The following is a 14410-nucleotide window of genomic DNA, read 5'->3' as shown; positions in this document are numbered from 1 at the left end:
CATCCGAAGTGCTTTAGCCACACCTATATTATGTGTTGCAAATGAAAGGTGTTTCGATTATCAAAATAACCATATATAAGTATTGAAGTTTTATGACCGTTATCTGTAGTTGTCAGAAAAAAAAGTTTCTTTCTTTTACCAGGTGCAAGAGAAGGTTTTTCCATGTTGTTTATTCTACTACGAGGGATATTATCAAGGAATACTGCAGAAACTCGTCGCTGGATGGAGTGAAACACTTCACAGAGGCTCCAAACTTTGTATTAAGGTATTTTGAAGATTCCGTTACTATTATTATTTATATTTAATCGCTATTTAACTTTTATTAATATTGCTAAAATACTTTTCAAGACAACAGAAGCAAAATTAGAATTTAGCTTAGCGAAATCATTTGCAAAAGCTCATGATGCTTTTATTCTCATGATATACGTATTTCAGTTTACATCCAAATATTTTAGTACGTGCAACAATTTATTGAAGCAATGAAGATCAATGAGCATTTTGAATAAGTTGTATGACTACGTTTGAATAATAGTAGCGAGAATAAATCAGCATATAGATATTGCAAATATAAACGGTTTCAAACAACTATTTTTTAAATTAATGCATTAATCTGCAATGACGGTTTAAATATATCGTTTCCAGCTCTCAATCCCATACACAAGATACTCTAATATTCACAATATCTGCAATTCTTATTTTCGTAAGGTTGAATAACAAGTTGCGTGAATATACATTTAGACAATTATTATTTGCGAATATAATTATAGAACACTACAACAAAATACAAGAAAATTAACAATCAAAATAACTGAACTCAGTAATTAACTACCCTTTAAGCTTTAAAGCTGTAATCTTTATAAGTTCAGGTATTATTAATTTTAACAAATTCTAGTACTGATTTCTATCCTATTTCCTATACGGATCCTATCCGATTTCTATCCTATACCCTGATCTATTTCTGATTTCTATCTTCTTAATATCAAAATATCTAAATTTTAGTCAAAAGCTGGAATAATGAGTGGACCCTAATCACACTTAAACCTTCAGCATATACTGGTTCATTTAAATTGAATGGCGGCCTACTTAAACAGAATCTAAAGATTTAGTTGCAGTTAAATAATCAAAAATCATAGAACAGACTCACCAAATTTAGATGATATAACACTGAGTACCTTCTCGATATCACAAATAATAGTTGAATTCAACTGATTATCATGAATATACTACAGTACTATGTTATTTGTAACATTTATAACACTTGGTCAAGAAGGGTTCGACCAGTTTCAATTTTCCCTGAATTCTCACACAATTCGTACAAACCGAATTTCACGCAGAAGATTTTGAGTTCAGTCGCAAGATGGCACTCTTACAAACTTATCCGTGTTATAAACTCTTGTTCCATTCAAACATTTAATATCTGAGCTTTTTTCTTAACATGCGCATATCTCGAAAACGTGAAGATTTCGATATACTTTTCTCTTGCTTAGTTTGAACTACATGACGAGTATAACATAATGTAAGAAAAACTAGACTCACAGGTAAGCGTTTGCAAACAACTGAGGTGAGATATTGGGGGTGATCTGTTCCCGGATACCCCCATTTAGTTTCGGCACTCTCTTTGGCTTCTCAGTCATATATTTTCATCACACCTGTGTAGAGATCATATAGTTAACATTAATAGTCGCCATATTCGGGTCGTAGTGATATCAAGTACTATAAGTCATCAATGTTGAACAACAGTAACACAGTATTAAGACAGCATAAGGATAAACTATCAGACCTACGGTCACGGTCTATTGGAACACATCAGTATGGTGCAGGCATCTCTGCTTCAAAGAAACTTGCCAAAATCATAGGCTATAGGGTTACCTATATATAGTTAGTGTGGCCAGGAGACAAGACCTTTGGGGTTGTCTAATCTCGTTGCGTCAAAGAGTCTCGTTGCAAAAGGTATAGGCTGTTTCGTCTCGTGTCTTTGTCTCGAAGCCTGTGCCTTGTGTCCGCTTTCATGTTGCCTCGTAGAACATTACGAGACAAAACTCGTGATAAAATGAAGGGAAAACCGAGTATATGCTAGTCGAGACCCGAACAAGCCAGAGTAATTACCGTCGCGGATTTTTTATGTTAGTCTCTTCTTTATACAGCTCGGTAGTATTGCTACGAAATGAGACGAGATATTGGGGCTCTCGCATCTCGTCTTCTTACAACACTGTCGCGTGTCTCCTCTCATAAATAATAGACCAGTGTCTTCCAGAAATGTTTGTTCGTTGTCCAGGCGAGACGAGACATGAAAAAGGGTTCGTCTCGTGGCAACACTACTGAAAGTAACTGCAAAGTGTCAGTCTTGGACGTAGGCGGTCGATAATACAAGGCCCCCTCCGTTCACGGTCATTGGAAATGTTGAAACCGGCTGGAATATATTCTGGTCGAAGGCGAGAAATAGGTTTGTTAATGGAAACGGATACGTACGTGAAAGCATACAATGAGGAAAGAGATTTTGCTGGTTCCGCTAATACAGATTCATATCTAGTGTGATATTCTTCTCTTTAAGATATTCTAATAATGGGTTTTCTTCAACCATGACAGACTTCATGATGTCAACTATTGCGGTTGATTTTCCTTAATCAGAAAGTATGAGTGTTCCAAACATGTTATGAAAGACAGCAGCGAGTCGAAAGTATTTTCTTATTCTATGTACCTGTTTGTTGTCGTACGATGTCTGTAATACCTTGAATTTCATTTTGGGCACCCCATGAATGGCTTCCAATGTCCATCGTATCTTTATGACAATTCGCGATGAATTTTCATCTTTGCAAGACAGCTGACTTCGTTTGTTCTTACAGGTTAGCATTAAAACTCGAATACCCTGAGTTTCAAGAGTCTCCTTCACATTTCGAAATATTCTGTTCAGAACTAACATGTCAACAGACTGTTGATCTCTTCATTTGAGGACAGAATATTTCTGAGAATATCTGCATCACTTTGCTTCGTTGTGAAAGGACCATTACATATCAACAACATAGCCGGTAATTGTCGTTAAAGTATATGGTTTGCAAAGGTGCGCGTGCTTATGCAGTGCGAACGAATCTTTTTCAATAACTGTAATTCGAACTCTTTTGGTGATAAGCGTAAGTTCCACTTGCAATTAAAATGATCTCATCAGTTGTTTGTATTAATGGCTTCGCAACGTCAAATGCTAATTCATTGCAAATCTTCGCACGATCCAAGACTGCACATCCGAGATAATTAGGAACAATGTCTGAATTCAGTGCCTTTTGAACTAAGGTGAAAATATGGGAAAGGTGAGCTGACGTAGGAAGACCAAGGACATGAACCAATTGATGGTAACTAAGACCCATTCTCATTTTACAGAGGTAACTGAATAGTGCTGCTTCTCGTGATATGTTTCTCAATTTCAACGAGTTCAGTTTCCCTAGACATGAAAGTTTTGTTTCGATACACATGTGAGATCGTAGTACTCGCTATCACGTAACAGATTCTGAGCCAGCTTTGCCATAATTGACAACTCCGCAACATTTACTTGCTGCGATGAACTGTTAAGTAATGTATAATTAGAGACTGGAATTGTGACTGTGATCGATATAATATTCGATGTCAAGCTATCGAAGTGAATTTGATTGCTCAGATAATGAGTTGAACAGAGCGGTTAGTCTTTGGAATATAAATTCGAAGTTCTCAAAATGCATGTTGCCGTACAGCCAACGTCACGCGATTTCTTTGTGTCTTCGACTTCCAAATAAAGCAATATCGTTCCGTAGACATAACACAGTTTACATCAAAAGTAACCAAAGCCTCTACCTTTGAGGGCGATGAAGATGGAATGTGAAACTTTTCATCGTTATCGGCTGCTGACTCCGAACCTGTACTGCCATTGTCATTGCTCAGCTCAGACATCGCGTCCTGAGCAGCAGTGGAAGACTGTGTGCTTTGCTGACTTGAAGCCGAAGCATCCGTCACTAACTTGTGGATTTCGCGGCAATTCTTATAACAACTCTCGCAGACATAACGTGCATCTGTATTGAATATCGTCAGTCTCTCACGTACTCTTTCAGTCACTTTAAACTGTTTCACAGTTTGTTTGTTTTTTACGTCATCTCATCTTCCGAAATACTTTGTTACACGTAGCACAAACGTCACTCATATTGTGAAGGTTTGTCCTGTCAAGATCACACACAACGTCTGAATCCACCACTTACTCCAAGTTCTGTTACAAACGATTGAAACGAACTCGTTCAGTTGAAGACGTCCACTGAAGTAAAAGTCGACTTGCATCACTGCACAGAACTCGATAGTGTGTCCGCGCAAGCTCACCTCACGTCGCGCTGTATACTCACTAAATCTCTCATTTCTGATGTTAATGTTCACTAACTGCGTTATAAACAGACGTCCAGTCACTTTCAGCAGTTTTTTCACGAGACAAGCCCTTTTTCATGTCTCGTCTCGTTTCGGAAACGAGCAAAAAAAGTCGCGAGGAGACCGGTCTGTTATTTACGAAAGGAGACACGCAACAGTGTTTAAGGAGACGAGATGCGACAACCCCAATATTCTGTCTAGTCTCATAGCAACACTATCCAGTTCTATAAAGCAAAGGCTAACGTAAGAAATCCGCGACGGTAGTTTCTAACGCTTGCTCGGGTCTCGACTCGCATTTCGTAGGTTTCCCTTCATTGTCTCCCGAGTTCTGGCTCGTAATGTTCTACGAGACGACATGAAAACCGACACCAGGCACAGGCTTCTAATGAAAGACACGAGACGAAATCAGCCAATACTTTTGCAACTAGACTCTTTCATTCGACTCGTCTCCTGGCCACACTAACTATATATAAGTAACCCTATGGCCTATAATTTTGGCAAGTTTCTTTGAAGCATAGATGCCTGTACCACACTGATGTGTTCCAATAGACCACGACCATAGGCCTGATAGTTTATCCTTACGCTGTCTTAATATTGTGTTACTGTTGTTCAACATTGATGACTTATAGTATTTGATATCACTACGACCCGAATATGTCGACTATTAACGTTAGCTACATGACTTCTACACAGGTGTAATGGAAACGCATGATTGAGAAGCCAGAGAGAGTACCGTAACTAGAGGGGGTACCCGGGGCTGACCACCCCCAACATCTTCTGACCTCATTTGTTTGCAAACGCTCACCTGTGAGTCTAGTTTTTTCCTGCATTATGTTATACTCGTCATGTAGTTCAAACTAAGCAAGAGAAAAATATATCGCAGTCTTCACGTTTTCGAGATATGCGCATGCGAAGCATTATTTTCGCATTATGCGCTGTTCTGTGAAAGTGCAGACAATTCGTTTTAAAGCTATCTTGTATCTACTATGGCTTGCAAAGTTTGCTTGTTCTTGGTGGAGCCGTTACCGAGATATCACGACAAATGTCATCTTTAATGAATCGACTGTATCTCAGAAACTACAGATTTTTCGACAAATTCCTGCTAGTTACATTAGTTTTGCAAGGTGTCCTATTAGTCTACCAAGTTTAATCAAAATCGGTTATTGTGGCCCAGACATGTTATGGTTGTGTCACAGGCCCTTTAAAATTTGCTGTCAATACATTGAATGGTATAGTTTCTAGGCAAGTAAATATGCTAACACCGGGATGAAAGAAGGGCCGTCAGATACACAGAAATCAGTTTTCTGGTTTGTTGAATCCTTGAAAGTGTTTCGACTTTTTTGATTTTCCCAGGATCACCATACTTTCTTCTTTGCTATTGTCACTCGAAAATAACAAAACTGGTAAAAGGTAATACCGCACTACAAGAGTATGCAAAAATCTTTGTAGAAATAAATATAAGTTAGTCAGACTAAGATTTTTACCCTTATTTTGTTATTTCTTATTATTATTATTTATTGAAGAGCTGAAAATTCAATGGTGAAGTCGCAGAAAGGATCAGACGAAAAGAACTTATATGACAAACTAGGGGAAAGAAGGGGACGTGAAATATGCAATGTTTAGAGAGGGGAATTCAGATAAACAATATTAGAAACCACTTATTTAATATAATATGTGCTCTTGCTGTATTTTATCACAAATTTGATTTAGCACAACTATGAACTTAACGATTACTTCTTGTTGTTTCCTCTCAATATTTCGTTATCCTCCACTACTTTCTATCTTTCATGACGTGACTCTAGTTTAGGAGCAATTATTATTATTAAACTGTACTCGATGAAAATGATAATGATTCTTAGTAATTAATTTTACGAGTAGAAGAAAACAAAATTGCAATTGGAAGTTCTCTTATAATCAATTGTTTTACTATAATTAAACTATTGCATCTATAAGGCGTGTTTTTTATAAGGTTAAACAATTGTATCAAGCCTTCCTATTAATTACAGAAATTCATATTTTCCTGAATCAACATAGCACTCTCTTCACTGGGCATTATTATTGATCCGAGAAAGAAAAGAGATAAAGAAAATACAATGCACAGCGATTTACATATTCATTGTCCACAACTTGTTAACTTTGACATCAATCACCTTTCCTCCTGAGATGGAACTAGCACGAAGTTCGTGACTAGTGACTGGAAATCCCGGTGGCAGTCATACCAATGATTCACCAGGCGAAGACTCAGGCAAACCTTCATCCGGAGTAACAAGAATTAACTCGTGACTCGCAATGACCTGACGACCTGTCATAATCCGGAGACGATGAAATATTTTCATATATATGGGGCAAATACATGGCGATTTTCATATATATGGGGTACATAACGTTGCTAATGTAATTAACAAATACTATTCCTCTCTTTCTCTCTCCCTCCTCTCTCTATATGTCACTCTGTCCTTGACTAAATGTATAATTTTCTTTTTTGCTTGTTGTGTGCGTCTTTGTGTGTCAGAATATTGTACTGAAGGTTGACTACAAGATTTATTAGAGCATATGCGCTTCATAATCTCAGAAAAGAACAACTACATGGTTTTCTTATGATGGATCCTCGAAGTTTAACTGTCGAAAGGAAATCTGAGCCAGGTTGGTCGATTGGTTGGATTTGATTTAACGTCTCTTTAAGCAGCGAGGCTATATGAGACTGGAACTACAGCTTAACGTGGGAGACTAACCATGACCCGCCGATAATTATAATCGAAACCTGGTCTTGGTTCATGCTTCCAAATGCACCAGAGATGATCAATTATGTTTAGGTTTAGAAATTGTATGGATCGGGGAATGTGATAAATTTCTCGATATTCCTCAAACCAAAACCTCACAATACCTCCAGCTGTGAGAATAGTTGAGTTATCATCGAGAAATCGGCCTCATTGCCCTGAAATAACATTTGGACCATTGGATTCATATGGTGCCCTGAAATGGAGATATAATCACTGTCAGTGACGACAGGTCAACATATGCAAGGAACCAAATGAAAACACAAATATTGCATCTACCGCTATATTTCGCGATTCGACTGAGACGGCGTATCGTTCACTTCTTTCAATAATGTCTTGTAGTACATTTTATAGATGTATTCCTTCTGACATATACAATTATTTTATTTGTACCGACCTTTTCAATAATTTAGGTAAGCTCCTGATATCTGTAAACATATGAAACGAGACACAAGAATGAGAAATTTCTGTTAATCACTATTTGCACGATATCTTGACTAACTTTATATTAAGCAATATACGGGGTCTACGCAAAAGATATCTATAGTTTACTCTCTCATCACATTGCAACTCTCATTGCAACTCTCACAATAAACATTGGATTATAGGACTAATGTGAAAAAAGGATTTACTTGTAAGTTTTTCTCTCATCTAGTGGATTTCGAATTGTACACCTTTGGTGGCTCTGTATATGTCCAACCGATATTCTGTCTTCTACCATGTTCGTACCAGCATGTTTGGTGCTATGTGTTAGAATATGCTTTATTCTATGTTTAAGCTAATTCAAATGCCACTCATTCTAGCTTTGGAACTTCTTGTATAAAATAACAGACAAATTCTGACCAAAGCATATATTAACTAATAAATAATAGCGTTACAGTTTCGGCAAATTACTTTGCCTTCATCAGACACATTATGAAATACAATTTCTAAGATTACAGCTTATATACTTCTTAAAGTGAGAGGAGGTATTCCATGAACCAATCATATTCGTCCTTTCCTTTAGCAATTTTTAATTAATACAAATGCAACTTTTAATGATCAACTTTCACTTAAGAGCTAAACTTTTAATTGACATACCTGTGTATGAATAACTTTCACTTTTGAAAAACATAAACTTTTAATTGTCTATCCGTTGTTCAACACACCTGATTTAACCTCTTCTTTCTTCTCTGTTTTATCCAATATCTTTCTCCATACATCATGTATATTTAGTCCGCTGTATAATATACATGAAAACAGCGGACTAAATATACATGATGTATGGAGAAAGATATTGGATAAAACAGAGAAGAAAGAAGAGGTTAAAACAGGTGTGTTGAACAACGGATAGACAATTAAAAGTTTATGTTTTTCAAAAGTGAAAGTTATTCATACATAGGTATGTCAATTAAAAGTTTAGCTCTTAAGTGAAAGTTGATCATTAAAAGTTGCATTTGTATTAATTAAAAATTGCTAAAGGAAAGGACGAATATGATTGGTTCATGGAATACCTCCTCTCACTTTAAGAAGTATATAAGCTGTAATCTTAGAAATTGTATTTCATAATGTGTCTGATGAAGGCAAAGTTAATTTGCCGAAACTGTAACGCTATTATTTATTAGTTAATATATGCTTTGGTCAGAATTTGTCTGTTATTCTAATTCAAATCTTAAAATTTCTGACTCTCAAATTTACGTGTCCCGAAAGGGAAAAGTCTAAAGATTTCAGATGAGGACTGCTAGGAGACTATGGAATTGGTCCTCTTTCGATCCATCTGCCAGGATGCTGTCTGTCTATAGCGTTGCTTTCAAGACACTTCCTTTTCCTTTAAACTGTTTCAGCCACTTACGAATACTTCTACCTGTTGGTACGGATCTCCCAGACACACGCCTAAAGTTACTCTGTACAGTGATCACTGTTTTAGTTTCAATTAACCAAATATGCAATGTGATTTCTCGACTGATTTCGTTATTGTATTGCCTAGCCAACACTGTGAAGCCAAAAGTCTTTGTTAAAGAAAAGTTAAAGTTAAACCTAATGATGCAACAAGTAGGGAACAAATTTCATGAGTTCTTCGCAGTCTGGAAATAGGGAAATACGTTATTTTAACACAGAAAACAAATGAAAAACTTTTATTATGCCGTAATTATTTCATAAACTCGCCTGTATGTTTAGAAAAAGCTCGTCTTCCCTCAAAATGCAACCATAACCCTCATGATATCTAATATTAATACACATTAATGTTTGTATTTCTCCAGATTCTTATGGATCGGTGTGTTCATCGGATTCTCTTACTGTGCACTACTTACTACACAAACCTTGTGGGAGAAGTACTACTACAGTTTGACGACATACGAAATGGAAACATATGATAATAATACGATTGTGTCATCACCACATGCTTTGGCGATTTGTTTCGTCAATCCTAGCATCACAAACTTGTAAGTTTTTGTTATTCAATGTAGATTTTAGAAGGTACTTATAATAAAATATATCAGACTTGTGTTTTTAAGTTCATTTTCTTCTCTTTTGTAAGTTTAAGATGTTGAATTTTCAAAGGCGACGAATGGTCTTCGCCTCGAATTGTAACTACTTACTATACGAATAATAATATTAACCAATACAATTCTTCTTAGATTACGCAAGTCGGACTTAAAATATTGTAATGTTAGTACTCCGCAGGGACGTAGGACGCTCATCGTTTACTTCACACAGTAACTCGCAAACGAAAACGGATTTTTAAATTGTATTTTTAAGTATTTAACTAGGGCAATTATAATTATTTGGTCCGAGTTTGTTAAGGTATAATCATTAACATTCTAACAGGTAACGGTGTCTTACTTCCTCCCGTTACTGCACATGATAATACTTGAATGAAAATAAATCTTTGAATTGTGATTTCTGCAATGGATAGTTAGAGCAATTATCTGGACCAAGTTCGTTAATAGAGTACATCTGTTAGTCTATTCACGAGAAACGGTGACTTTAATATGGTAGATATCTATATTCCATTGTCTACTATAGAAACAAAGGTACTAGTAGTTCACATCTCGCCGTTAGATGGCACCAAACATACTCCAGCAAGTTCACATCTATCTGACGAAACGGAAAGTTCTAGTATATGATCCTTTTTCCTGTCTACGAGACTTTATTATTAAGATATTTTCATTTTTGCCTCTTACGTTAACATGATTGAGGTCACACACTGTATGCCCTCGAGTACGTTATATTCTAACATTATGGTTATTGTAAAAAGAGACACTTTTGTGGGAACTTTACTTTCACTGTATCTGTAGCTAGTAACTGCCTAACCAGTACAAGAGCAATTTTTATTTTTTTCCTGATGGACGTATCAATAATAATGTTTCGGAGAGTAATACGCATCTACTTGTAGATCCAAACATTATGTATAAACAGTATAGCATCACGTGTTTCATTCAAGCAATATCCAAACATATTATAAAATCATACTATGTAGTTGTTAGTGTAAAAGTGTGGTATGTTATACTATGTATAATATTTTGAATTCTTCATTGAGGATGACTCATACAAGAGAAGGGTGGAAATATGTTACAACTGAAAACCTACCCAGAATGAAAACCACCGGAAGAAGGAGAAGGGTATTCAAATTAGAGCTGTCTCGGTCCAAACGCGACTATTGTTACCTTACCCATTATCTATATATTAATAGCGGTGTCTGTGAACAAAAAACTTCAGATTCAAATTGAAAGTGACGATGTTTGTAACTCTTAATCTCTTAAACCACCCGACCGATCTCGATCACATTTTTTATGTAGATGCAGTTCTGGCCTGGGAGGGCTTTTAGCTATTCACTTTGACGCCAGAGCTTAGGGGACGGGGAGGGGGAATTATAAAAGTAAATAAAATTTAATAAGTCTTGAACCAAAGAACTAATCTCGATCAAATTTTCAACATAGATAAGGTTTGAACATGGGATGTTTTCATCGTATCCCTTTGACGGTAGAAGTTAGGGTTAGGAGGAGGGGAGGGGAGAGATATATAAAAATAAATAAACTTAATAATTCTTGAACCAACTGACTGATCTCGATCAAATTTTCAACATAGATGACGTTAGAGCCTGGAAAGTTTTTTTTTAATATTTCCACTTTGACGGAGAACCTAGGGGAGGGGAAGATGAAGGGAAGATTAATATATTAAATTTAAATAGAACTTAACTCTTTAACCACCCAACCGATCTCGATCAAATTTTCAACATACATGACATTCGGGCCTGGGATAAATTTTATTATGCCGTGCCCCGCAACATAGGGAGGGAAGAGGGATATATAAAAATCAAACTACTTTGCTAGCCATAAATATTTTTCAATTTTGTATCATATTCAATCATCCAGACAACAATAATGTCCTGAACTTACGCAGGACGTGCGAGTTTGCGAGTATGATATAAAGTACAATTTTAAATATCGTTACTCAATCTTGATTGTGGAAACGGTGTACTGTGGGTTTCAAAATGAGCACCGAAAGTTATATGTTGGCGTACATATATAGAGTCCCTAATAGCACTCCAGACTTTTAATAGCTTTACTCAAACCTTGAAGACAAAATCTGTAGGCTTGCATAAGCTTACATTTGTACGGATACTAATCTAACCAAGATTATAGTAAACATGCTAGTTGCTCGATTGCAAGCTTGCGTCAGACTTGAGAATAATGTTTATAAGGCTGGCCTTAAAATTTCTTTAAATATCTTCTATCCAACATGACTTAAAATTTACAGTTGGTAAAGCCATACACACAGAAAATCTCTAAGGCTAAGTCTATCACGCACACCTTTTTGCCTAGCCTTCATTCTTACATATAAGCTGAGCGTATAGAGGTTCATAAGTCAGTTATCTGAACTCGAAGAATTACTTAAAACTTAAACTTGACAAAGCCATACACAGAAAGAATCTCTAACGCTAAGTCTATCAAGGTAAATTAAGGGGAAACTTGAACCTATCGCAGATGTGCTTCCTTGCTGGACTAAATTTCCAATCTTCGTAAGTGCAGAATGGATGCAGCGTTTATATAGGTGTCAATGTTCGGGGTTGTAAAAGCTATTAAATAGGTTATAATTAGCGGTACTATACTTAACGTAAATTTCCGTGGTGTTATAATTACATTGATTCTTACCTGAAATCTTTAAAACCTTACAAAAGCTCTTAACTAGTCCTATTTAATTACTATGCGAACTTTTTGTCAGAAAAGTAAGTAATTTATACGAGAAAACACAATAGGTAACAAGCATATACAATCTTCTATTGATAATAATAATGTATATACTCTTCAGAATGGAGTATTACGCTGTTTTGGTGCAATGATTTATTTATAAAAAATTACATATTTTGATATATTTAGGTATACTGGTACATTAAGTTTTAAATAATGTATTTTTAACGCATGACTGATTAAACTAATGGAAACTTGTTTATTTTATTTTCTACAAGGCACACCTTGCGAGTGTTTTACCATATTATACAGTAACGCTGATAATACTATGTTTTATTTTTCATTGTATTGCTATCCAAGGTGGTGGAACCAACAGAAGAAAAATATGTTCTTCGTTGTACTATCAATTGCTTTCTGTAACGTGATATCATTTGTTGTTACTAACTAGAGTGTGGTAGCTTCATTAGCTGCACCGAAGACATGCTGATGTCTTATATTGTCTTTCAGGTAACAAGAACAACCACAGGAAATAATGCATGACATTGTAAGGAACATTATTCCGGTCTTAACTTATTTTTGATCACAAGTGAACTTGTGCAGTTTTCCATCTTACTTATTTAATCATAAGTACAACGTAAACCGATATTATTTATCCATATTCCAATTCATCGCCTCATTGTGCAGACTAATATCCGTAACCAACTACATAAATGGCGGCACCGATCTTTGAGCTTTTTCTTACCACCAGGATACAAAGAAGAAAAATTAAAATTTTGTTTACAGGTAGACCAGATGCTAATGGGAAGTACTTGAGAAAGAAAAGTAAGTGTTGGGGGCGACCTAAATGAACATATAGGAAAGAGCAGAGCAGAGGTAGAAAGAATATTAGGAAAGTGTTTCTTTAAGGGAAGGAATGTAGAGGTTAGCATTCGACCTAGTTATGGTTAACATCTATTCTAAGAAGCGAAACAGCCAACTTATAAGTTAAAAAGGCGAAGACGAATGCAGTCAGGTATACTCTATTATGTGTTACAGTAAACACTTTAAGGAAATGGAAGGTGGCAAGGAGACAAACGGTGAAAGTATGGTCCTACGGCGCAGATTTCTTATAGCTGATAATGAGATAATTGAGGACAAATACGCGAAACACACAAGATAGAGAGAGTAAAGCATAAACTGATGGAGGCTAAAATAATAAGATCCAAGGAACGAGTTGAAGGAAAAGGTAGAAGACTACAGTAAAGTTAGTAGAAGATTACAACAATGGTGGATGTTGAATAGTCGTAGCGTGAAGAAAGTCGAGAAGTGATGAAACAAACCACCATAAAAGAAGGAAATTTGGTGATGGAACGAGGAAGTGCAAATGGCAAGGTATAAAAAGGAGATGAAGAAAAGATCGGATGAAACATATTACATAGACCATAAGGCGGTATATAAGCTAGCAAATGAGGCAATAGTAAACACAACGGCCATAAATGAAGCTTATGCAAAATTTGTAAAGAAACAAGGGTACAGACTAGTCATAGAAATAGCCAAAGCAAAGTATAAAATATCAAAGGACATCACAGTTATCATGAGGATAAAGGACAACAAAGGTATAGTGATTCAAAGCCAGAAGATGATCCAGGACAAGTGGATTGACTATTTTAGGAAGTTACTAAATGGGGAGAATCAGAGAAAATAAATGAAGATGAAATGGCAAGAGAAGAGAGGAAGAGATAAGCAGTATAGAAGTGGAATACGCAACTAAGAAAATCAAAACAGGAAAGCACTGCGTGCTGACGAAATCCTGGTAGAGATTTTGGAGAAGCCTGCACAAAGAAAAACGAATCAATACCTATAGGATCTCATAAAAAAGTTATGGAAAGAGAAGATACTGGATGAATGGAGGAAAAGTGTATTAGTATCAATTTGTGAAGTTTTATGTATAAGAGTATTAAATTACAGGAGTATTAAATTAGTGCCTCATATCATGAAGATGTGTTAAGAATACGACAGCTGTTGGAGAGTAGAAAGTTTCATTGTATGGCAGGAAGAAGAATATTAACGCGATCTTTGCGTTGAGACATTTGATGGAACGATATAGCG

General features: G+C 36.0%; 1 protein-coding gene across 1 annotated transcript; it reads left to right on the top strand.

Moving 5' to 3' along the window:
- Positions 1-13685: 13685 nt before the first annotated feature.
- On the top strand, positions 13686-14006 carry LOC145689208 (uncharacterized). Its single transcript, XM_081763343.1, has one exon. It carries the CDS (start codon positions 13686-13688, stop codon positions 14004-14006), a length of 321 nt encoding a protein of 106 aa, XP_081619469.1.
- The last annotated feature ends 404 nt before the right edge of the window (positions 14007-14410 follow it).

This window comes from Thermobia domestica, chromosome 7 (genome assembly GCF_964235325.1).
Source record: "Thermobia domestica chromosome 7, izTheDome1.hap1.1, whole genome shotgun sequence".
NCBI lineage: Eukaryota > Metazoa > Arthropoda > Insecta > Zygentoma > Lepismatidae > Thermobia > Thermobia domestica.
The sequence above is the reverse complement of the archived record's forward strand: the minus strand, read 5'-3'. Positions and strand labels throughout refer to the sequence as shown.

Coding starts and splice junctions, on each gene's coding strand:
- LOC145689208 (XM_081763343.1), top strand. CDS start 13,686: ATGGCAAGGTATAAAAAGGAGATGAAGAAAAGATCGGATGAAACATAT.